We start from the raw sequence: 24,155 nt of genomic DNA, 5'->3' as shown, positions 1-24,155 counted from the left end.
CTTACATGCCTTGTAGGAGGAGATTGCCTGAATAACCCGTCTTGCTAAACAGGCATCTTGGTCCGTGTTTGTCTGTCTACAGGTAGATAAAGTACGAGTAGATGCGTTGGTATATAGTATCTGCCGTCTTGTTTAAATTTGAGCAATATGAAAGCGGGTGGATGGCCTCAAGTCGGTATACTAGTCCTACTAATGTGGAAAACCCTCCCAACGGCTTTCACATGTAAACAGCCTAGGAAAGTGATGTGCACAGGGGTAACATAGTTCAAGATTGAAAGTAAACATACCTAGTACCTAGGTAATATTTAGTGATGTGCATGTGCAAGATGTTGATATAGAGAAACTTTTCATTTCAGTTCTGTCCATCACGTCTTCCAGGCTCATCTTGTGGCATCTGGAGACAAGAAAAAGGCAGCCGTCTGCAAGACATGAAACGGTACATCAGCATCAACTCCGAATCCCCCATGCTCACATCCAACAAATTCCGACAAACCCCACGTTGGGTGAGTATAAGCTGCGAGGCCATGCACCCCGTTTCTGAGCTATTGCTGCCGCGTCTCCGCTAGTGCTCCCAGAGAGATTAGGAGACAGTGTTGGTGGCCTGTGATAGGGCGTCGATGAGGAAATTTTCACTTCTCTGCCATTCTATCTCGCAATATGTTACTGTAATAGCAACCAACATGCTCCGGCGACGCTAAGGCAATGCTTCCTTACTTCATGACGTCTTCATGCTTATTTTGAATTTGGCCTGTCATATTCATATGAGTTACATACCGCACTGCAGTGGCACAACCTACCTTACTACTACTAGTAGTACTAAACTTACAGTACGACTAGCACTGCGATCCCCATCCAATTCTAGTGGCATCCATCTACCGGCACTACCTACCTACTAAGGTATTACATACTCGCCCAAGGCAGTGGGAGCGCACTCCAATCAATCCTCTCATTCATTCCTTACTAACACCTTTTGACGCTCACATGTAAATATGCTTTCTCCCCTGCGCTCGCGGCTTGTGAAAGCCACATTCCTGGGCACATGTCGCCAAGTGCGATTGGCCTCTTCAGCGAGATATCCCCAGGCCGTCTCGCCTCTAGCCTTTGACCTCCATTCGCCTTCCCACCCGAGTAAAGATGAGAAGACGGCTCCCATCATCTTCCTGCATGGTCTCTTTGGGTCCAAGAAGAACAACAGGGCAATCAGCAAGTAAGCGATGATTCATCGTGTGCTGTCATGGTCTCTAGCTTACAATATCGTAGAGCCCTGGCCCGAGACTTGAAGACTCATGTATACACGGTGGTAGGTGAAGTCTGCGAGGCTGTTCAAGCAAGTTTCATCAGCGACTAAACAGGAATGAAGGATCTGAGAAACCACGGAGAATCTCCCCACGATCCCCGCCACGACTATGTCGCCATGACCGAGGACCTGTTGGCCTTCATTGACCAGCATGGTCTCAAAGAACCTACTCTGATAGGCCATTCCATGTACGGCTCATCTGAGACTGCGGGAAGCCCTGACAGCCGGCTGATGTATGGATTGCAGGGGCGCCAAGACGGCCATGTCGGCAGCCCTGCGCTCGCCAGAGACGGTGGCCAAGGTCGTTGCGGTTGACAACGCACCTGTCGATGTCACGCTGAGCAGGACGTTTGCTTCCTACGTCCGGGGCATGAAGAAGATTGAAGAGGCCAAAGTCACTCGCCAGTCCGAGGCCGACGCCATCCTGCGAGACTACGAAGAGGTCAATGCCGCCGCTGCTCCTTGATGCGAATCATCGCCGAGACAAGAACTGACAGTGTCTTGCAAACAGTCGCTCCCGATCCGCCAGTTTCTGCTCGGAAACCTGTATCGCTCACCTGAAGACGGCATCCAGAGGTTTCGCGTCCCCTTGGACATACTCGGTCGATCACTCGACCACCTCGGAGACTTTCCCTACAAGAACCCAGGCGAGGCACGCTACACAAAGCCCGCCCTCTTTGTTCGAGGCACCCAGAGCAAATACGTGCCGGACGACGTGCTGCCCATCATTGGCCAGTTCTTCCCGCGCTTTCAATTGGTGGACATCGATGCCGGCCACTGGCTAATATCGGAGCAGCCTGAGGCCTTCAGACAAGGTAATTTAAATCAAATCACAAACACCAACACACTTGTCCGGATCTGCGTTAATGACACACACCCACAACAGCCGTCGTGAGCTTCTTGCAAGATCCTGAAACAGCGCAATAGAGAGAGAAAGGTGAGATTGTTAGACCATTATAGAGCACCTTACTTTAGACGATTATATAATGTGTATCTTGCGATTTCCATCACTTTTGAATGCTTGACCCCATACCTAGAATTCTACTACCTTCTACACTATACCAAGCTGTATCCAGGTAGGTTTTCATGTACCCGTACTCGTACCTTGCTAGTGTTGGTCCTGCATTCGGTCACAGTGTCAGGCTGCCGTTCATCCTCATACCAGATTGCGATGTTGCAGCATCTCTCCTAATTGCCAAACAGGCCCTTTGCCCCCTTTTGGTGAGGGAAACCGCATATCTCGATTCCTTGGAAGCACTCGAGCAAACAAATGCCTTGTACCCCAAAGGTATTCCTTGGCTGACACATCCCCCCGCACTGTGTACATGCAGCTTGCATGCCCGAGTAACGCAGGCGTTAGCCAGTGCCACCCACTCTACATCATACCCCCCCTGCTTGATTCACCCAGCCTCGAGGCTCCCTAGCTCAGCCCGTTTGTCACTACTACTGCACGCTTCCCTTGCCTTGCTCGAAACTCCATGCTGCGTCTGCGTCTGCGTTTGCTCGTTTGCAAGGTAGAGATACAGTACGGCGCACAAACCCGGACCCGGTACCTCGAGAAGCGGCATTAGACTGGCCGACGGGAGGGTAAGTCAGTGTCAAGTCACGTCCTCTACCTGTGCCGCTGTTGCAGCTGCTGGCCCCGTGCACATCAGCGCAGCGCCTCAGCCCCCGATGCCTGCCGGCGTCCTCAGCCATGATGTGAACGGCATCGACATTGCTGCTCGTCCGCAAGTGGTTCTGCTTCTCGCTCCTTGACTCGACCTAGAGCCCGCGCTCGCCTTTGTCCTCGCCATCGCCATCGCCCTCGCCCTCGCCCTCCAAACCCTCGCCCGCCATCGAACCCGCCGCTACCATCCGTCGTGGGCATGTTGCCCCTAGTCCAGACGCACCCGCGCGTGGTGCCTGTTCCCCTCGACTTCGAGTCTTTTGGAGCGCCGGCTGCCAGGCCCGAAGCTGACAGACGAGCCGTCGCGTCGCCCTACCATCGCGGCGTCTCTCACTCATACGGCGGCCCCGTCAGCGCTGCTCCCGCCGGCCAAGGCTCGCGAGACCACGACTACCATCTGCGCCGCAAGACGCCTCGGGGCACCATCGACGCCGGCTACGATGGGTCGCCGACGCAGCTGTCGCCCGGCCCGCCACCGCTCAAGCAGCTGATCCTTCCGACGCCCTCTGGCATCTATCCCTACGTTCCTCCAAACAACCTGCCCTTTCACGCCAAGCCTCGTCTCTCGAACACCGACCCGATAAGCCTGGGACAAGCTCCTGCGGTCTCGCCGTGGTCCCTCAGCTATGGGGGGCAGAACTTCGTTCTCTCCAGCGGATCCCCCATGGTCCCCCAGCCGGGACCATCATGGCAACCCTATGGATACCCCATGTTCAGCCAGGTTCCAGGCATGCATCAGCCGCTTATGAGGGCGGCAGAGTACAATGTGCGTGCCTTTTGTCCGCCCCCGGCCTCCGCCCCTGATGCCGCGACATTCAATCAGTTTGGCTGGCAGCTGGGCGCTTCGCAGCAGAATCTCGGCTACTTCGATCAGTCCCAATACCCTGAACCGAGGTCTATGCTGCTTCCTGCCAGCTTCTCACACCATACGTCAGATGTCCAACTCCCATACAGGCCCGTTCCGGATTTCAAGGCCGGCCTCGAAGTAACTTCATTTCCCTCACAACCATTGGTGCAGGGGAGCTATCTGGGCCAGAGCTCGCTTGTGGAGGATGTTCCCGCCGGCGAACAATATGCCGTCCAAGCGAGTTTTACGGAAAAGGTCTACTCAAAGGCCCAGGACCATTATGTTGAACTGCTGGCCTACCTGCAAACGGCTAGGAGGCTTGATCAGATGAGTACTGGCGGCAATTCCAGCTCAAGGTTTAAAGTTCTGGTATTTCCAAGGCCCCCAAAGTCTAGAAAGGAGCATTTTGGTACCTTTCGAGGTTTAAATAACCGTTTTGAGCGGCCTACTGTGTCGGCCATCATGCCAACCAGCCATCCTGGGGCATTGACATCGAATATCGAGGATACTCTGAGCAACAACACAGGGCCATCGATGGGACAAGATGTCCATGTGGAAGCTCATCGGCGTCGTACCTCGGCAACACATTTTCGTACCTCATCCAACGTCTACACCCCATCCTCGTCATTTGGCGCAGTTGGTCCGGTTGCCATGGCGAAAGCGTTACCAATTCTGAACGCAAAAAGCTCGTTTGACATGTTGAAGAATCTATGTGAGCAGAGTAACTGGAAGTGGATTGATGGAATCTTACTCGGTGGGTGTCTGTTATATGGCCTCTCGCGGTTCGAGGATGCCGTGGAGTGGTTCTCCAGAGTTCTTACTCTAGATTCAAGGTTTGACCTGTTCCAGATGAACTATCAAGTGGTTGTTCTCTATCTGACTCAGATTATAGCCATGTCGAGGCCATCACGAATTTAGCCGCTACGCTCTATTGCCTGAACCGCCAGGAGGAAGCTGAGCAGCATTGGCTGAGAGCCATTAAGCTGCGCCCCGACCATCTAGAGGCCACGGAACAGCTCGTCGGGCTGCTGTACAAGAAACGGAGCCGGGAGGCGATCGACATCATTTGCTTCGTGCAACAAGCGTTGAGTTTGAAGAGAGGAAGTCCAAACCGGACGAGCTACCCTGCCTCCAGCGATGACTGTCTTCCTAGCCAACAGCCATCGAAATTTGCAGCGCCCTTTAGCTATCATTACGAGACCGCCTCTACGACGAGTGGCCATAGCTCCAGGCGCTCTGATTTCGGGTCCAGCGGATATGCGCTCCCCAACAGTGAAAACGGCCGGATTTTGGCACTGGTTCACGCCAAAGGCACAATACTATATGGTCTGAAGGATATCGAGAGGGCTTCGGAGGCGTTCGAAGAAGCTGTGCTGATAAGTGTTGGGGAGCGCATACGAAGCGTCCAAGACTTGGTTAACCGGATCCATGCTGTCCTCGCGCCGGCAGGGTCACACTCGACTGGCAGTGACCGTAGACCGGTTTCTCGGCGGCCCCTCTTGCTCCCCCCTGAGAAGGCTCGCCAAACTGCCCATCTTGTATTTGCTGCTGATGGCGGAGGTAGCGAACTGCCCGGGCTGGCGTTCGTTCCCGAAGGCGCAGCAAGGCGGGTCGCCGTGCAAACGACGAGCAATGCTCTGCTCTCCCTAGCCAAGATTTTCCAGGACGCAATGTCTGGCGGGAGCACTGTGCCCAGTCTGCTGAGGCAGCCCACGGGTATTGGCGACATCCTGGCGTTGTACTATCTTTCGCTTTCCCTCCAAGAGAGTCCCTCTACAGCAAACAATATCGGCATCCTCCTTGCGGGCGTGCAGCAGACGGCACCAAGCAATGTCACGACGCCAGGAACGGTCCCTCCTCGGCCCAGTCTCCCCGGCGTCGTACCTGGCAGCGGCCTTGCTCTCGCCTTGGCCTACTATAACTACGGGCTGCGTCTCGATCCGAGACATGTTCACCTGCACACCAATCTTGGCAGCCTTCTCAAGGACGTTGGCCAGCTGGACCTCGCAATCCAGATGTACGAGCGGGCGGTGTCATGCGACAGGACGTTTGATATCGCTCTGACCAACCTAGCCAATGCAGTCAAAGACAAGGGTCGCATCAAGGATGCCATTGCCTATTACAGGCGAGCGGTGGACTCGAACCCCGATTTCGCCGAAGCCGTCTGCGGGCTCTTGACGGCCCTCAACTCCGTATGCGATTGGCGTGGCAGAGGTGGAGCGCTGCTGGAATCGGGCAAATATGACCGATGGCACGTTGACGATGAGGGTACCCTGGTCGACGTGCGGACGGCCATGCATGGCAGCGGCCTCACCCAGCGAGTGATTGGCATTATAAGTCAGCAGCTGGACGACGCATCGCAATGGGGCCGCGGCATACTGCAACAGCCGACCATCCACGGGCTGGTGGAACAGCTCCAGGAATTCTGCCACAACCCCAAGTTTGACCTGGAAAACGCCATCCGTGCCTGGGCTCATAAATCGTGGGAAGGCTCCCGCTTGGTTCGCCTCGTGGAACGGGCGACAAGGGTCATCTTGTGGAAATGGTATCATGATCGGCATGTCGCCCAAAGGAAGGCGACGCCCTCGCAGTATTATCGGCCTCAGCTGCCCTCTTCTCTCACCATACCATCTGCGCCAACTGTGCTTCCCTTCCACACCTTCACGTACCCGCTATCTGCCAAGGACATACGGTCCATCTCCCAGCGCAATGCAATGCGGATATCGTGCTCGACGCTTCGGGCCCCTTGGCTGCCGCCCACGGTGTATCCGCCACCACCTCCGCCAAACCCTTATCTGAACGTTGGATACGTGTCGTCAGACTTCAACAACCACCCGCTAGCTCACCTGTAAGAAGCATCCCTCTTGCGTGTGACGCCTTGGCTCGTGAAGCACAGTATGCTAACATGCTTCGGCACCATCACAGGATGCAGTCGGTATTTGGATTCCACAACCCTCAACGTGCCCGGGCCTTCTGCTATGCCACCACTCCCAGTGACAAGTCCATACATCGGCAACAGATCGAAAGAGAGGCGCCTGTGTTTCGTGATGTCAGTTCCTGGCCGGCAGAGAAGTTAATTGAACAGATTGTCCGCGATGAGATTCACATACTAGTTAATCTCAATGGCTACACCAGAGGTGCTCGGAACGAAATATTCGCTGCTCGCCCGGCCCCTATCCAGATGTCCTTTATGGGATTCGCCGGGACGCTTGGTGCGGAGTGGTGCGACTACCTCCTCGCCGACACAACGGCCGTCCCCCCGAGCACTTTGCGCCCTTGGAGGAACAACACCACCATAGAAGACGTGTTTCAGGACATGACCGAGGGGGATGAGCGCCAGTGGATGTACTCGGAGAACATCATATTCTGCCGAGACACGTTCTTCTGCTGTGATCACGCGCAGTCGTGCGATGATAATGAACGCGACATGACGTGGGAGGATGAAGAGAGGCGTCGCTGGAAGATGCGCAAGGAACTATTTCCGACAATCGCAGACGATGCCATCATCCTGGCCAACTTTAATCAACTCTACAAGGCAAGTAAAGCTTGCATGAAATGGCCAGCTTGTAGTACTCTTCCCAGCTAACCTGATGGTAGATTGACCCGACTACATTCCGATCTTGGTTACGAATCCTCGCCAGGACTCCCAAGGCCATACTCTGGCTTCTACGGTTCCCTGAACTAGGAGAGACCAATTTGCGACAAACGGCCGAGGCCTGGGCCGGGGCAGAGGTGGCCAGTCGGCTCGTCTTCACTGACGTTGCGCCAAAGAACCAGCACATCAACAGGGCTAGAGTATGCGATCTGTTCCTCGATACTGCGGAGTGCAACGCGCACACCACTGCCGCCGATGTCCTGTGGTCGAGCACTCCTCTCCTCACCTTGCCTCGGTATTCGTACAAGATGTGCTCCCGGATGGCGGCGTCCATCCTGCGAGGCGCGCTGCCCAAGTCGGCAGAGGGTCAACAGGCAGCACTGGAACTGATCGCGGATGGCGAGACGGAATACGAGGATCAAGCCGCAGAACTAGCCGGGGGGCTCACTTACGTGATGACGGATGAGGGATACGGTCGGGGCAAGGGGCGTCTAGCAGAGCTACGAAAACTGCTTTGGGATAGCAGATGGAGCTGCGGACTCTTCAACACACGGCGGTGGGTAAACGATCTGGAAAGGGCTTACGAGGAGGCATGGCGACGGTGGGTTGCGGGCAAGGGCGGTGACATATATCTGTGAAATTGGTTGCAAAATCTAGATGGCGCACTTTCGTTGTGGTAATGGGATGGGATATCACGGCCATCCCGGTGGTTTGGGTTCAGGGCTTTTTTGCATGGATATTGGGCGTTGCATCTCTGGAGGAACGCAAGTACCCTCCGGATGCCAATGGGATTTTATTTTGTAAGTATCCATCTAGCTGGCTAGTGGGTGCCACGGACGGACGGCTTTATACCATTTAATGGACTTTTCAACTTTCTTTTTTCTTTTTTATCTTTGCAATTCTGTCTCGAGACGGCCCAGAGACTGTTCATTTTCAGATGACAGTGGTGAAGGTGGGAACGGATGCTCAAGACCAGCAGGATATCATGTCAGCCGGGGCGACAGACGAGGTACGAGCATGTGTTACGAAGCAACTCGAGCAGCTAACTGCTCTCTTCTGTTGAATTACACCCTTCTCCCTTCTCTCCTCACTATCAAGAAGCCAGTAAGGCTCCAGGCAAAAAGGCTGTGTTCAACACTGATCCACGTCAGTCTTGCGTCCAGGGCTTCTCCTCGCTCAAGCCGCTGTCCTGGTCCGGCCCCGGGTTCGTAGGCCTCTGAGGTGATGCTAAATGGATCAGGACTGGACCTTGTCGACGGCTGGGAGAGGGGCCTTTGCGGGAGGCGGAGGAGGAAGGATCTAAGAGGTTGTTTTCGGAGCGATGGCGCCAGAGCTGGCGGGTTGTGGTGAGGCGGGTTGTTGTGTCGACGATGTCGCAGAAAGAGGCTGTACATCAATGGAGACGCTGGTTAGTCAAACTGGTCAACGCACAGAAGAAGGGCAGATCCGCGGGCAGACGGCGACCTGGAGCACGACTTACACGTTCGTCTGCTCTGACCATCCTCGGCCTGCAGGCAAGGGGAGGCAAGCCCAAGCTCGTCATGCTCAGACTCATTCTCGTCCAATACCAAGTGGCCCCTTTCCGCCGCCGCCGCCGCCGCCCCCTTCCGAATGAGACTCCCCGACCTCGCCAGCGCAACGGCCTCGACGCCCCGTCCGGAGACCTTCTGGATGATGAGCTCGAGGCGCTTAATCTCCGCGCGGTACCGCGCCTCCTGCGCCGCCCACTCGGCGACGTGCGCCTTGCTGCGCTCCTTGTCCTCCTCCCGCGCGGCCTCGAGCCGGGCGACGTCGCGCTGCTTGCCGGCCAGCTGCGTGCGGAGCTTGCCGTAGCCCTCGATGAGGTGCAGGACGTGCGAGGTGTACTGCGGGCCGAGCGTCGGCGGCGTGGGCGCGACCATGATGGTGGTGCGGAGGATGTCGGCCATTTCGTCGACGGACGGCGTGTTCTGGAGGCGGTCTGCTTCTCGGACGAGGATGTCGTTTGCCGGGTCCGAGGCGGAGTGGTAGAAGCCTGCCAGGGGCCGTGGGGAGATGCGTAGATGGTGAGGGTTGCTGGATTCGGGGGTGTCTTCGCTTGCTGGGGGAAGTTGATGATGATGATGATGATGATGATGGTCGTGAGGAGATGGGTGGGAGGATAGGGGGGTGCGGCAGCGTTGGCCGGGGAGGAGACGCATCCAGCTTGAGTCTCCCATGATTGGGCTGATTAGATGATTGCAGGTATCATGTGTTTGTGTTTTGTGGTGATGATGCTGCTTCTTTGGTGTTGAGTGATGGAGCGTGGTTTGTTTCGTTGGAATCCAGATGAATGTGTGCAGTTGGTGAGGTTGAGGTTGGAAGAAGTTCTGTGGGAGAAGGATTCATGTGACGAGTGATGGAAGATGGAGCGAAAGCTGTTGGAAAGGCACAGCTTATGATGGAAGAATGTTGTTTCTGGAGCCGAGCGGTGAGTTGTGGCAGCTGGCCGGCAGCTGGAGGAGTGAATACAGGGGAAAGGCGTTGTGACAGCGGTGGGAGCAAGTGAAACTGGCAATCCCGTAAACAGCCCCGGATGACTTGAGGAGTAGAATCATGGTTGAATTATGTGTACATATGACTATCATCTTTGAGTGTTGGCCTTGAGAAAGAGAAGCCTCGATAATAAGAGTTGAGAGGAGTCTCACAAGTGACCGTTTTCCTCCTCTAGAGCACCTGATACATCAAAGTACGAATATTGATCTGGACATACAGGAACTTTACATTTACTAGACTCTTCGGCCCTATGGTAGCATCGAATCTCCATCAAATGAAATAAACCCCCCTGAGCGCCATACTGCAAGCATACAATCCCTCTCCCACTCCTTTTCTCCGTCACCCCCGTTGTCACTCTAGTCGCGGCACCTCATTCACCGTGGGCAAAGGTCGGCGGAAGCCCGAGTAGAAATGCTGGTGAGCATAGAAGCGCTTCGTAGATGCGGACATCGTTCCGCGCTCTGGTGACTCGTGAGAGTCTGTGAAGACGTCTTCTTCCATGACCGGCGGGAGCAGCATCAGCCTCGTCGTTTGGGCATATGCGTGTGAAGAGGTCCTTCTTGTTGGTCTCGTTGAAGAGGATGAGGATCTCCTGTGACGGCGACGCTGATTGTTGTTTCTATCTCTCATGAGAAGTGTCTCCTCGTCCACTTCAGCAAGACTAGTGAGGCGATGGGAATCGCCATCGAGACGTGATGAAGGAATTCGAGTATCATCATGTAGAGTGACTCGCACCAATTCCATATCAGTGAGTTCTGTCCCCAACTCTTCTCTCGGAACTTCATGGGCTCCCACATGATATCGCTCTGCTCCCAATCTCTCGTACAGTCTGTCATCATGTAGCAGAGCGTTGCCATCATCCACGACGAGATTTAGATCCCACAGGTAGGACCACGCACGATAGTGGAAGCAAAACGTCGCGTATGGTGCGTCTACTGCGTCTTGTAGATTCCATTCGTAGTAGATGGCGTCTTCTGGGTGCTCAAGGAGCCCTGTTGAAGGCGATCTGAGCCACGCTCATCAGCTTGGGCCTTCACACGCAGCACGGCACTCTCCAAGAACCAACTCTCTCGTGATTGCCCAGTGTTGAAACCTACATTATGCCATATTGCTCTTGGTCTCGGTATGGCGCCAACTGAGGCGTGCTCCTCCTCCGGCTCTTTGCTCGAAAGACTTGAATCTCAATGAGGCCCCCGTCATCGGCCGCGGCAACCGCATCAGGCCCAGGGGCGAAGCAGAAAGACCTCGACTCGATCCCGCTCCTCTTCAGCAGCACTCCATTCTGCTGCAGATGCCATTTGTCGCTCGGCTCAAACAGGGCTCGCGAGATGATGCCTGCCTCCGCTCCAGGCTTGATTCCGCAGCTGGTGATGCTGCGCCCGTTGATGAACAGCTTGAAGTAGAGATAACATGCCGGTTCTGGATGGCGATGGACCGAGTATTGCACCATGAACTGCGACCCTGGTGTCGAGGGGACATAGACGGAAGCCCTGGGTGCTGTCTTTTGAATTCGAGGCGAGTCTGAGCCAGGAGAGGCAGCGTCAAGGTCCTGGATGGTGGAAACGGCATCGCCAACAGACGCAATGCGGACTGAAGAAGCATCAGGGTGTGGGAACTCGGGGAGCTGTACCGAGTCTGGCTGAACGACGAGGGACAGTTCGATTCCTCGCAAGCAGGGCATCTTTGCGGAGGGAAGATGAATGATATGCCGGCGTGAGTCTGGAGGAAATGACAAAGTGGCAGGGAAATGGAAACGACAGCTGCCAGATTGCCAAGGGAATGCTGGAATGAGGTGAAGACGGTCTGCAGGCACCACGTATCAAACCTCTCAGGGGAAGCAGGGCAAAAAACGTGGACCATGCAGCTGGCAAGTCAGTGAATGGACTGCGGCCAGCAGTCATCACTCGCTCACTGTGTTGAGTGCTGGCGGCTGGTAGAATGGAATTGGTGTCTACCTTGCAGTGAGCTCGTCATAATCTAAACAACAACACTTGGATATCCTGTTAGAGTCTTGCAATAAGGTGAGGGTACGAGTTAGTATGCGCACATTGCTTGATGATTCAAGCTGGGAGCTCCTCAACGACAGAGCTGCGAAACAAGGCCAGGGAGCTGCATCTCTCAGCCCTGCTCTTAATCAGGTCTGTGTTGGAAAACTACAGATCTTCGCAAAGGCTGTAAAATCCGTCTTCCAACCACAACCCGAAGAAACCACACACTGCCAGCGTCAAGGCCCAACAGCCCCCCAGCCTCACAGCACAAGTATCGTTGCCAATGCACAGCCACCGGGGGAAACAAACCCAAGGCACACACTCCAAATCCGCTTGATTCTCCTATATTGAATCTTGCTGCGCTATCTATGCGCGCCAAGGGGTTCAGGTTGTAGTTCACGCCGAAAAGATCGAAGCCCGCGCCGTGTCCATCTTCTCAATTCCCCTGCCCAAGCACCGCTTTTGTGTCCTCCGTCTTCCCCAAGAGCCCCAGGTTCCGGATCTGGCTCGCGCTCGGCGCATCGTCTCGAGCCGTCGCTGATTGAGATCGGGCGTACGCAGCCTGCAACGCCAGCGCTCTCGCATGCTATATCCGGTTCGTTAGCACCGTGAACCCCCCCGGCTGCCCAGCACCCGTCTTGCTCTCCCAGACAGAAACGGACCTCCTTCTTGTGATGCAGGCACTCGTAGTAGTCTTCTAGTACGGGCGAGCACTTCTTCTTGCCCGAGTCGTCGGAGGCCGAGGTGTTGACAACATAGCAGGCCATGACCTCCTGCCAGAAAGGAAAGCAACGGCCGACGCCTGGGAAACGCAGAGTCAGTCAATATGCCTCAGCAGATACCCGCTGCTTCAGGGCACATACCGCCATGCATGCCATATCCTGAAGCCATGATGTGCCGAGTCGTTGAATGTTGCGACGCCTTGGTTCGCCGTTTGCTGCAGCCAATGATGCTCGTCAGGATCGGTACATCGGGATAGAGATTACTGCTCAAAAGGAGCGCTAACAGCAGTACCCGGCTACCGCAGCGAAGAGGTATGGCGCTACGAGTACCACTGGATAGATGGCCTTGCCCCGTTAGTGCTTCGGCCCCGTTATTCAGCTGGAATGCCCCCCATTGGCGAATCGGGACGGCCAAGTCCCGCTAATTCAATAATGTTCCTGATGACAGCATCAACAATGCTCGCAGTCGTCGCCAGTTCCAAGTTTACATCACAGCTATTTTCGTCATTGAGAAGCAGCCAGATTCGCTCGCCAGGAGGCATCTTCACCTTCATCATACCGGCCCTCACGGCCTGGACGGTCCGCAGCCTCGTCTGCGGCAAATCAGCCCCAAGATGAGCTCCCTGCTTTCACCCGGAAAGGTGTTACTGCTCGCCGCTCACTATGCGACACACGGCGACATCGAGAGCCTGGCCCGTCTGGCTAGTCGGCGGGCCAAAGTGCTGCACAAGGAGCTTCTCTTGAGGATTCTGCTCACTTATCTGCCGGAAACTGTGAATCCTTCGACCTATGCTGGCTTCTTACTCGCACTGGCCAGGGATAAGCTGGAAGGGTATGCCGAGGGCGAACTGGACACAACTCCCGTTGAGGACTTGTCTGAAGATGAAGCCGCCAAGCAGGCAAGGAAATTGCATCTACAGCGGCTTGTGTCGGCAGAGATGCCAAGCGACTTTCACGACAACCCCATCAGCAGCTTTCTGGTTCTAAGGTCTTATAAGATGGATAGCGAAGCTGGTCTCCTATCACAAGTACCGAGTCTCATAGCTCCATTTCTGTCACAATCGCCAGCACTTCGTCTGTGGGCAACGTCCATCGTGGTCCCCTACGTAAGAAGAAACGTGGAGTACTACGCCGATGAGAATCCGGCATACTCTCTCCTCGAATTTCAGAAGCTCTCGGATTCAGCCGCCGTGCTATATCTGCTGTCCCGGACGGGAGGTCGTGAGGAAGACAAAGGCTTCATCGGTCGTGATATCAGAGGAATGGTCGGGCCGTGGCTCTATGGAAGAAGTCGACGGACATCGACGCCTGCTGGCGACAATCAAAGTGCTGCCCACGACGTGGAATCGTCGCATATTTCCGCCGGCTGGACACAGTTTCTCAAATGGCTCGTTAACCAAGCAGCAACGTCTTGGACGGTTGCCGTCGCTGTAGCAGACCAATGGGGAGGGCCCAACGACATAGATCTGGGGGAGGTGGACGACCTGGAATTCACCAAAACCCAGCACGAATATCTGCTACAGAGCTACGCGCGAGCGATACTGGCGTCTGCGTATCTGATCCCTGAAACAACAGCAGAAGCGCTTTCTGGCACCTATCAGATGGTATACAAGATACGGACGATGCTTGGCTACAGTGACATTCCTCCCACAATGGAGATGGCGCTCTGTCAATTGCCCAGCTTGTCCGGTACTGATTTGCCCTCGCACATTGGCATGAAGACTGCGACTTACATGAGAAACGATCTGCTTTCGGAACAAAATACATTAACCTCCCCTACAGAGGGTGCAATGGCGTTACTGACGGCCTTGATACTAAGCGCCGCTATCTGTACCAGCCTGGGTGTACCATGCTGTATTAGAAAAGCCGGCGATCTCACTTTCATCCAAGATCAACGGGAGCAGAAGGGAGAAGTTACCAAACTTATTCGAAGCGCCTCCGCTCAGGTACACGGGGACGAGGACAGATACTGGTCACAAGTAAGGGACAAGCTGCTATGGCTGAACACTTGGGGCCTCGATGGGCATCAGTCTACCGATCCCGAAACAAGAGGCATGCTCGGAGCTGTACCCAAAGAGTTCGTCGAAACGGAGATTCTGAAAGCTCTCCTCTCCAGTTCACGTATGAAGCAAATAGCCCGTCCCCATCAATGCCCACTATTCTAACTTGCTTGTAGGGTATAGCCTTGCTAAGAGCATCTACGAGGACAGTCCAGAGCAGCCACTTGCTGCTGAAGTCATACAGGACACGGTCTATCAGGCGGCCTTGCGCGCTTTCGACAACGCTTCCAATCCTAACCGGTCGAGAGGTGGGCTGAAGAAGTGTGATGAGATGTAAGTCTTACGGCTTCGCGGCACTCAAACGGTCTCAAGAAGACACCATGATACTGATATTCTCCTCAGCATTCATTCGTTCCCAAAGACATTAAACAAGACGCATCCAGCCACCAAACGAGTGGAGGCCCTGTTGCGATGCACACATGCCCTGAGCGAGTACCGACTCACGCTCAAGCAAGGCGAGCCGTTCAAGCCCGTCGTCCTTCGAGTGCACTCCGACCCCATATCCATCATCGAAAAAGTCCTGGAGCAGAATCCAAAAGCATACACCCGCCTCCCCGAGTTCCTGGAAATGGCAGCCAACATGGTCCGCGCGGGAATCACCCAACAAGCCCGCTCCGTCAAATTCGACTCCCCGGCGGAAGACAACAGCAAAGAGCTCGTCCGAGCGGAGAAGCTCATCATCTCGCTGTGCATAGAAGCCGCGCTGAGGGAAGACGATTTTGAGACGGCGTACTCTTACGTGGTTAGTCGCCTAGAGGCGCCGGCCTCGGGAGGAGGAGGAGCAGAAGGAGGAGCAAGCCAGGAACAAGACGAGTGGTCCTGGAAGGCCGCCCTCAAAGCAGGGCAGTACGTCCGCACCGACCGGACCCTGCTGCCAACGCACCTGGGCATCGCGAGCGGCAACCCCGAGATCCGGCACCTGGAGCAGCGCATCGAGTGTCTGGCCACTGCCCTACGCGTCGCACCCACGTCCCAGCTGCTCGAGATCCTCAAGACGTTCCGCCGCTGCGAGGAGCAGCTGGACTCCGCCATTGCCGAGGAAGCCGCCGCGGAAGCCTCGTGGGCCGCAGCCGGCGAAGTCCCTGGAGCTTTCGAGGCTACGCCGCCACCCGGCCTGCAATCGTCGAGGAACATGACGGCCACCGCCGCGTCGAAACAGGCCGAGGAGGCACCCATGTCGCTGTTTGACCTATCGCGGGCGACCGCCAGCGTGGCATCGCGCAACTTCACGAAGCTGTCCAGCCTATCATCGTCGCTCGCCGGCGCGGCATCTTTGGCGTCGTCCGCGACCAGTAGTACAGCGGGCGACCAGGCGCCACAGCGGTTACGCAAGAGGGATCAGCTCAGAGAGGCTGCCACGGGGACCCTTGTTTCAGGGGTTGGTTGGCTGATTGGGGCCAACGTCAATCGAGAAGCAACCGAGAGTTGATTGTTTGCGATGGAATAATAAATTATTAATAGTATACGATAAATTCTACAGCTAGGTACCTAGCTTTACTGGGGAACAATGAATGGCAGGGCTTGGCTTATGTACTACAGATTAGAAGCAAAAGGGCAGAAATGGATATCAGGAGGGCTTTTCCTTGTCAGCATGCAAGATTAGACGCCCAATTATGCATCCGTACTTTGATGTACAGCATATCGACGCAAGGCATGCGTCTTTACCAAACTATTAGTACTCCTACCGTATGTAATGCCACGCGATATCAGCAGCAGAGATTGGTCTAAATCTAGGATGTTGTTCAGCCTGTCGAGCCCAGCAACTGAATGAAGCAAGCTCCTCGTCGTAGCAAGCCGAGCTGCTGGTACCGTGGGCTCAAGCAACGTCATCTTATGCTTTGTACGCGGCCCAAAACCGCTGAGATACGAGCCGAGCTTTCGGGAGAGCATGTTTCGAACAAGAACAGAAGCCTGTCCCCTGTTAGCATGTCAACCATACGGAAAGGAAGGGGGGGGGGGGGGGGGGGGGGGGGGGGGGGGGTTTTGCGGGAAGTAGAATGATATGACGGCATATGACGATGAAAATGCCGTGTTCAAGTTATCGTCATGTCATCCAGAGGCTCCTTCCAATGTCGTCGTTCGGAGCAAAAGAGGGCGAAGCATGTTGAATCAATTATTGAATTTGATCGAGAGAAAGAATTCTGCCAAGGCTCAAGTCGGCCGGCAGAAAGGCCCCGAATGCTGATCAAACAGCTTTGCGTGCACGGAATTTGTTTCAGTGGTAGTTGGATAGGTAGCTGCATTTTGTGTGCGGCGGTAGTCATTACGGCGGCTGTGCTGGCTCTGGCGTAGGGTGATGAGGTTTTTACGTTGGCTACTGGTTTAATCGGCTGGTAAGTTAGCAGTCTCATGGTGTTTTTGTCTTCATCATCGGCTGGTAGGCTGAGGTGAGTCCAGAGATTGTCCGTCGCCGGCCAACGCAAAATGTCCGGTTTCTTAAAAGCTGGAATTCAAAAAACCTGGGGACATTTGCACGGCCGGCTTCAGCGGTCCACGAGGTTCACTTCGTCTGGGAATAGATATTGCAAGGCTCCTGAAGTTGACATTCTGGCGAGCTGTTGAGAAAGGTTGTTAAACGGTATCAAAGGGGGTTTTGGCGCAAACGTGACGAAAGTGATTGATTCTGCAAGATCCGGAAGCTGCCCATAAACGGCCCATGCGCAATTCCGTAGCCGCAAGACCGACCAGCAAGAAAAAAAGTAATATCAGCGGCGACGGCCGAGAACCCGAATTTTGTTTCCCCTTCCCTTTGCTGTCGCATATCGCACGAGACTCCTAATCGAGCAGATCCTGACGAAGAGTCCGCAGCCGTCCAATGGAGGTCGATTGACAAACTGCGGACACGACAAATAAAACAAGAACAACTAGGAAAAAGAAAACGTAAAGAAAGGAGAAATAAGCAGCAACAGGCAGTCCATTAATGACAAGGGCGTCTTGTTCGTCAGGGATCGGTAAGAGGGCAGCCGAGAAACGACGGCGTCATCAGTGCATAGCCGACTCGGGACCTGGTACAGTTAGCGCCCATGCCCACGGATTGCATTCATCGTCAGATCGAACCTCCATAGGACTCGCGTGCCTCGGGTCGCGAGGCAGGCTCGCCGTATGCTGGGCCACCGCTGGCGGCGGGCTCTCGAGATCGACCGCCGTCCCGGTCACCGGTACGCTCGTATCGGTCGCGGTCGTAGCCGCCGCTGCTGTTGCCGCCACGAGCGCCGTAACGGTCGCCGCGGTCGTCGCGCGAGTTGTTGTAGCGGTCGCGGCCGTAGTTGTCGTCGCGGTCGCGACGCTCATAGCCGCGGTCGTAGCTGCGATCAGAGTCTCTTCCGGCGTAGCCACGGTCGTCGTATCGTCGATCGTCTCGGTAGTTGCGATCGTAGCCGGCGCCGCTGCCGCTGCCGCTGCCGCTGCCACTGCCACCGCCGCCACCACCACGCTCCTCATATCGCCGGTCGTATCCTCGCTCATAGTTGCGGTCATAGCCCCTCTCGTTGCCGCGGTATCGGTAGTAGTCATCACGAGAATAGCCACCGCCTCCGTAGCCGCCACGGCGGCGGTCATCGAAGCGAGAACGAGGGTCTATCACGGGAGTCTGATCAGCATAGGAACAGCGAGTGGGAAGATGGAAAGGTCTCGACATACCTCGCTTGGGAGGGCCAAAGTACTTGCCCGGTGTGGGAGTACGAGGGCGGGCACGACGGGCCTTCTCAATGCTCATGGTGCGGCCCTCAATCACCTCGCCCTGGAGACCCTCCTTGGCGGCTTCGGCCTGCTCAGAAGTGACCATCTTGACGAATCCAAATCCACGGGACTCTTTGGTGTGAGGGTCGCGCATGATCTGGCACTTCTCAACCTCGCCATACTTTTCGAACATCTTGGAGACCTCAGCCTCGGACAGGCGAGGGTGGATTCCGGTGACGAAGAGGTTGGAGCCGGGGTTGATGGCACCATCATCGTCGTCCTTGGGAGGAGCGTCCTTGATGTTGCTGCAGAACCAGGTTAACAGTGCGACAACGAGACAGGGCAGGGCAGGGCAGGACATAGGTAGGTCAAGGCTTACGAATCGACGAGGCCAGAGGGAGACATGGAGCGGCGACGGCTTCCAGCGTCGTCGCGCGCAGGTCGAGGCGAGGCGCTTCGGTTGTCACGCTCGTAACGAGGAGCCTCGTCTAGCGAAAAGGCCATGTGTCAGCGACGGTCCAATTCATCGAATGCACGCGGCACAAACGCGTCGGGAAAAGAGCAGAGGCGACCATCGTCATCGCCCTCGCAGCTGAGCAGACGTACCTTCGTAGCGGTCGCCATTAGCGGCTTCGTAATCCATTGCAGTGGTCGCCATGCTTGCCAGGTGGTTCGAGATGGACGGGCGTGAGTAGAGGGCGAAGACCGGGAAACTGGGTGATGGATTGGCGGTTGACTTCCCACTTGACAGCAGTCGAAGGGAGAGGTTGCTTGGTCGGAAAAAAAACCTGGTGGCACACGAAAAGATGTACAGTGACAAGAGAGAGCCGATGATTAGGCGAGTTGCTTGGAGGGCGAGGCGAGCACAAACGAGGCCAGAACAACACCAGCGAGGCTCGTCGGCGGTCAATGGCAGGATGGACAGGAAACGTCAGATCCGGTGCTTCGTTTGGTGCAAATGAAGGGATGAGCTGGCTGAGAGAAAAGAAGCTCGCAGCAAGGGAAACCCGTCAAGCCAGTGTCAGCTGTGCGAGGCTAAGGTGAGAGGCACGGCCAAGCTTGGGCCAACCGGGTGGCGACTTTGCTGTGTTGGTGTTGGAGTACCTTGACCTGACCTGACAAAGAGAGACCTCCTCAGCTTTGATAAGCTGAACAAAGGCCATCCATGTTTCACCTTGCATGCCATCCTTCGAATAAGGTGATGCCTGGATTTATGAGCTGCTTGCCAATGAGCAATTGTCAATATAATAGTCCCCAAATTTCACAAGTGTCACAATTATCTGGTACTTAGGTATCTTTATGGAGTACTGCTGAAAGGACAGATCTTGTGTGAGGCGGTGCGAATTCACAGCATCCCAGGTGGCATCCTAACCTATACCTCGCCGATATGGCCCTGCTCGTATATGCCTATCTAGTACCTAGTCCTGCCTGTCTCATGGATGCCGTCGCCGCCCGTTTCTCTATTGCTCTTTGTACCAATAGTCCGGTGATGGCTTTCAAAATCTAATTGCGCGTCGCAGCAGCCGTACGCAAGGTAACTAGCCGTGGCAGCAACTCCTCTCACATAAGGACAAACAAACGGGACAACAGATGAACCCCCCCCCCTTCTTTCTTGCAACAAAGGACATATCCCATCTGGTCAAAGGACCTCTCAAGAATCACAAGCCCCGTCGATGTCGTGCCGAGACCCTCCTTAACCTCGCGGATATCACCAGACATCCTCTGGGTGTACCTCGTGCTTCTCACCATCGTCTCTGACGTGCTCGTGCTTTGCGTCCCTCTTCATCGACTTGCGCATGTCAAACGCATCCTCGCTGTCCTTGTCGGGATCGGTGGCGTGCTCTCCATAATAGTCCTTGACCACTCGAAAGACGCTGTAGCCCAGCTCCTTGTAGAACGCTATGGCCTTTGAGTTGCTGCTGCGGACAAACAAGTCCATGAACCAGGCGTTGTGGGCATCGGCCGCAGCTTCAAGCTGCTCAACCAAGATCTTGCCAATGCCTTGCCTTCTCGCCTCCGGTGCTACCGTCAGGGCTGTGATGTGGGCGTGCCACGGGAGGTAGTGCTCTGAGTATTTGTATGCGTCTGGCGATGACTCAACCTTGCCCATGACTTTTGAACAAATGCATTGATTAGCAAATGCGGCACAGATTGTCATGGAGAAGGGGGAGACAAACTGTATCCAACAATGTTTCCCTCTGCATCCTCGCATACTTGGAACAGTGAGGGCCATTTCGCATAGTATTGGAGATAGAAGCTGAGCTCATATGTCTCCGTCAGGGGATCCAGGTTGCACTTTGAGAATTTGTTGACATCGTCAGGCCGAAATCGTCGAAAGGTGGTCATCGTTGGCCGAAAGCCTTTGCTCTTAGGGCCGGCTACTATTCGAGAATAACAAGTTGTTTTTACTGACCAAGATTTTGGCAGTTATCTCTCAAGTAAAGTGACTATAGGTGCCTGTTATTGAGGGTAGAGATGGATTCCCGCAAGTGGCCCGCTGTTGAGGTGTTGAGTTTCTCTCAGCCCCGGTACTAATAGACTGAGGGAAGAATTGTGGTGAGCCCACTTACACTGGTCAAAGAGGCACCAGAGGTCGAAACTCTCCACGACTTGACGAGACAATATATAAAGAGAAAATGTATTTTTATATACTAGTCAAATGCCTTCAATAAGCTCTATATGGATGTTATTTGTATTTCTCGATCTGAACGTGTTGTTGTTCCCTCAACTGCTCCGTCAAACGTAGCACCACATTTTGCCTGCTTAGCCCCTCCTATTAACGCCACAGCAGCTTAAAGGTGTGCAGAAAGCGAGGCCAAGACGCATGCGAACCTCGGAGTACCCATAGGGTACCTCCCGACAGCTACACCGCTGCCAGACTTTCACGCTTTTCGAGTTGCCACTGATGTAACGTCAGGTATCTGGACACCCCGTCAATCTTATCACGATAGGAGCTGGCTTACCGTATCTTTGGCTCTGGTTCCTGACCAGGGGTTCTGTGTTTCCTCTGCTTCCTGGTCCTGCATCTCAACGGCTCCGAGTTCGTGCCTCTGCTTGATGCCAGTATCCGAACTGGAGGCCATCATATCACAACTTGAAGATATATCGTGCCTCAGGATAGGCGAAAAATACAGATTCCCTGGCCCCGAAAGATCCCGCATTTGTTATATATATATTCCCAAGAGGCCTCCTCACCAGCCTGCGCTCAACCATTATGCCCGGGTCGCCGCGAACTCCACGACACTCGCGCAACTCTTCAGCAGTCGACAGCTTCGCCGGGTCGCCTCCTATTCGGCGGTTCTCGAGATCCTCTGCGCAAGATGCAATACCGTCGTTCCAGCACAGCCCGAACCAGCACGATGTCCTGGATCTTGCGGTGCTAGGCGGTCCCGGAACAGGGGCCGGCAACGGAATGGGCAACCTGGCTGATGAGCTGGCGGATGCGTTTTCCGACTCAGGGGACGAGGGCGATTACGACGCCGAGGGACAGGAGTACGATAAAGCGGCAGACCAGGCGGGACACAACGACGGCGCAGCGCAAAACCCGTCGGCAAACGGCGATGCGAAACGAAGTGAGGGGGACGCAGGCCTGCTCTCTCCGCGCCCAAAGGGTCATCAGGGCCACCAGAGAAAGTCCAGTCTATACGATGGCAGCGACTACGGTTCAGACTCAGACCTCGACATTGCCGGCATCCCTCCGAGTCTCATGGCCAAGATTGACGCTGTCGAGAACCTCACCATCCGCGGGACGGATAACTACGCAGGCACAGCGGACGATGTGCTGAAGCGGGTGATTCAGGAGCTTCGCGACTTGGGGTCGCAATCTAGCGTCGAGGGCAGCGCTTCGAGGTGAGTCTGGGCGTTGGCGACGTTGCTGTGTGGGAGGAGGCTCGTGATGCTAATCCTGACGTTTCCCCCCCCTCTCTCTAGGCTTATAACAGCACACTCGGCACTGACGACGCATCTTGCGCACCAAACCCGCCAGCTTCACAGCCTCACTTTTCCCTTGCTTTCTCCGCCTGCACCCGCGCCCGACGTCGAAACGATCGACACCCTCATGCCGCTGCTCGTATCCCTGACAGACGACATGCCGCGGCCATCGACGTCGGCCTTTAACTCGCTGACGGCGCTGCACTCCATCACATCAGAACTGATACAGTCGCTGAGTTACCTTTCCGACACGCTGCACATGTCTCGGCAGACAACCGCCGCCGCCAGCCGGAGACTGAAGAGCGCCAAGGAGCTCGTGGCCGAGATCAGAAAGGAGGATGAGCTGAGGGAGCAGGGCGAGGAGTGGCTGACGAGGGGAAACTGGAGCGAGCGGCTGGAGAAGAGGGAGTGCGCAAGTGTATGCGGAGAAGTCATTGGCGGCTTCGAGGATGTCTGCAACGGCTGGAGGGAGCGACTGCTTGCCCAAGCAGAGCCCCAGGCGTAAATATTACCATACCCATGGATATAACGAGGGGGGAGGGATGGGATACAGATGATGGCGGCGGCTGCACTGATAACATTGAAGCGAACAGCACCTTTTTTTTTCTCTTGTTAATTTTCGCAGCTTGTTTGATAGATAGAAACCATGAATAGGACATGGAGCATGACCTTTTCCAATAGAAACCCTTATCGATTAATCCAAGAATTGACATTGAAGTGTTGCATGGCCATGTACATATGGCTGGCTCTATGTTGTATCAACCAAGTAGTGAGTCTAGGGGGATTCGCACATGATATGCCAAGAAGAAGATTCAAGATGAACAACTTCTTGCTGGAGTATCCTGGTGAAGGGTTTGGCCACATCTCTGGACTTTGGATGTTACAGTCTAGATAGCCCCCTTGAACAAGCATACTACTACGTAATGTTGATTGAGCAGTTGGGCGTTTTGTCTTTGACCAGACGAGATCTGGTCCCCATACTGATGTCAAAGCATGCCCCTTGCTTCAGGACATCTAAAGCTCTATGTAAGTGTTCAGCACAACCCCTGCCCTGTTCATCACAATTCACCAGACGAACATCGCGAGCATCATGATTACTCAGCGGCCCCAAGACACGAACCAACATCAATTACCTACTATTAGTAGACGGACAAGTAAGAACACTGTACGTCAGCGTTGGAAGTGGGCAGATGGAGAGGTGGAAGCGAGCGAGTGAGCACACATTAAAACGCTTGACGCGAAACTGGTGCGTCCGGCGAACGCAACGCAACGCCTGGCACGAAAAAAACGCGCCCCTCGTGCAGCTCGCGGGGGCGCCAAAGAAAGATGGGATGCGTCCAGGGGTCCAGGGAGGGCCACATGGGGATCGCGGGCGCTCATTGGTGCGCTGCTCTTCTTTTTTCTTTTCAATAGAGACGAGAAAGCACTGACAGGCCACTGGGCGCGTCATGAGAACTGTAGTTTTTGCGGGAGAGAGATGAGGATGATACACACGCCCCCCCGTCATGTCATGTTGTTGACCAGGTCAGTGTTTACATATTATCCATGGAAGGCCCCCCATGCAGGTCTGCGTGTAGGAGATGATTAACGTCGAGAACCTCAAAACAAACAACAATAATAATAAACAGCTGCAGGGACGGGCGGCAAATGGCGATGCTGCAAGTGGTGATGCGTCGTTTTCTTCCTGCAGCAGCGCCCCCCCCTCCTTCAGCGTGCTGCGGTGACAAGCATGGATGATTCTGGCATCTTGTCACATCTATGCTGCCATCAACAAGTAAGGTAGTATATCAATCAGCCATCAAGTAGGTAGATGCGTGCAAGGTCCCTGTACATAGTGCTTGCACGAGGCACGTGT

The 24,155-nt window shown here is 54.9% G+C and overlaps 7 protein-coding genes across 7 annotated transcripts; 3 read left to right on the top strand and 4 right to left on the bottom strand.

Moving 5' to 3' along the window:
- Positions 1–989: 989 nt before the first annotated feature.
- Positions 990–8,046, top strand: TRIREDRAFT_123173 (glycosyltransferase family 41; the record flags this gene model as incomplete). Its single annotated transcript, XM_006967684.2, has 11 exons — positions 990–1,207; positions 1,261–1,300; positions 1,361–1,485; positions 1,544–1,739; positions 1,809–2,112; positions 2,335–2,373; positions 2,812–2,884; positions 3,066–4,169; positions 4,706–6,661; positions 6,739–7,352; positions 7,499–8,046. The coding sequence occupies 11 exons, from the start codon at positions 990–992 to the stop codon at positions 8,044–8,046; spliced, it is 5,217 nt and encodes a 1,738-aa protein (XP_006967746.1).
- Positions 8,047–8,555: 509 nt separating this feature from the next.
- On the bottom strand, positions 8,556–9,606 carry TRIREDRAFT_110096 (uncharacterized protein; the record flags this gene model as incomplete). The annotated part of the gene is made up of 2 exons (XM_006967603.1): positions 8,556–8,794; positions 8,889–9,606. 2 exons carry the CDS (start codon positions 9,604–9,606, stop codon positions 8,556–8,558), a joined length of 957 nt encoding a protein of 318 aa, XP_006967665.1.
- A 2,740-nt stretch (positions 9,607–12,346) lies between these two features.
- Positions 12,347–12,801, bottom strand: TRIREDRAFT_5048 (uncharacterized protein; the record flags this gene model as incomplete). Its single annotated transcript, XM_006967524.1, has 3 exons — positions 12,347–12,496; positions 12,573–12,712; positions 12,774–12,801. The coding sequence occupies 3 exons, from the start codon at positions 12,799–12,801 to the stop codon at positions 12,347–12,349; spliced, it is 318 nt and encodes a 105-aa protein (XP_006967586.1).
- A 445-nt stretch (positions 12,802–13,246) lies between these two features.
- TRIREDRAFT_80475 (uncharacterized protein) lies at positions 13,247–16,230 on the top strand (the record flags this gene model as incomplete). Its single annotated transcript, XM_006967683.1, has 3 exons — positions 13,247–14,753; positions 14,809–14,965; positions 15,035–16,230. The coding sequence occupies 3 exons, from the start codon at positions 13,247–13,249 to the stop codon at positions 16,119–16,121; spliced, it is 2,751 nt and encodes a 916-aa protein (XP_006967745.1). The 3' UTR covers positions 16,122–16,230.
- A 1,924-nt stretch (positions 16,231–18,154) lies between these two features.
- Positions 18,155–19,299, bottom strand: TRIREDRAFT_50712 (uncharacterized protein; the record flags this gene model as incomplete). The annotated part of the gene is made up of 4 exons (XM_006967602.1): positions 18,977–19,299; positions 18,750–18,858; positions 18,332–18,675; positions 18,155–18,268 (listed from the first exon to the last, which is right to left on the bottom strand). Coding segments are annotated over exons 1-4 (618 nt in total), but the record flags the coding sequence as incomplete, so codon positions are not given.
- A 779-nt stretch (positions 19,300–20,078) lies between these two features.
- On the bottom strand, positions 20,079–20,716 carry TRIREDRAFT_66433 (uncharacterized protein; the record flags this gene model as incomplete). Its single annotated transcript, XM_006967601.1, has 2 exons — positions 20,079–20,482; positions 20,548–20,716. 2 exons carry the CDS (start codon positions 20,714–20,716, stop codon positions 20,079–20,081), a joined length of 573 nt encoding a protein of 190 aa, XP_006967663.1.
- An 868-nt stretch (positions 20,717–21,584) lies between these two features.
- TRIREDRAFT_66163 (uncharacterized protein) lies at positions 21,585–22,805 on the top strand (the record flags this gene model as incomplete). The annotated part of the gene is made up of 2 exons (XM_006967682.1): positions 21,585–22,219; positions 22,301–22,805. 2 exons carry the CDS (start codon positions 21,585–21,587, stop codon positions 22,803–22,805), a joined length of 1,140 nt encoding a protein of 379 aa, XP_006967744.1.
- Between the last annotated feature and the right edge of the window lie 1,350 nt (positions 22,806–24,155).

This window comes from Trichoderma reesei (assembly GCF_000167675.1).
Source record: "Trichoderma reesei QM6a unplaced genomic scaffold TRIREscaffold_18, whole genome shotgun sequence".
NCBI lineage: Eukaryota > Fungi > Ascomycota > Sordariomycetes > Hypocreales > Hypocreaceae > Trichoderma > Trichoderma reesei.
This window is presented reverse-complemented; position numbering and strand designations above follow the sequence as displayed.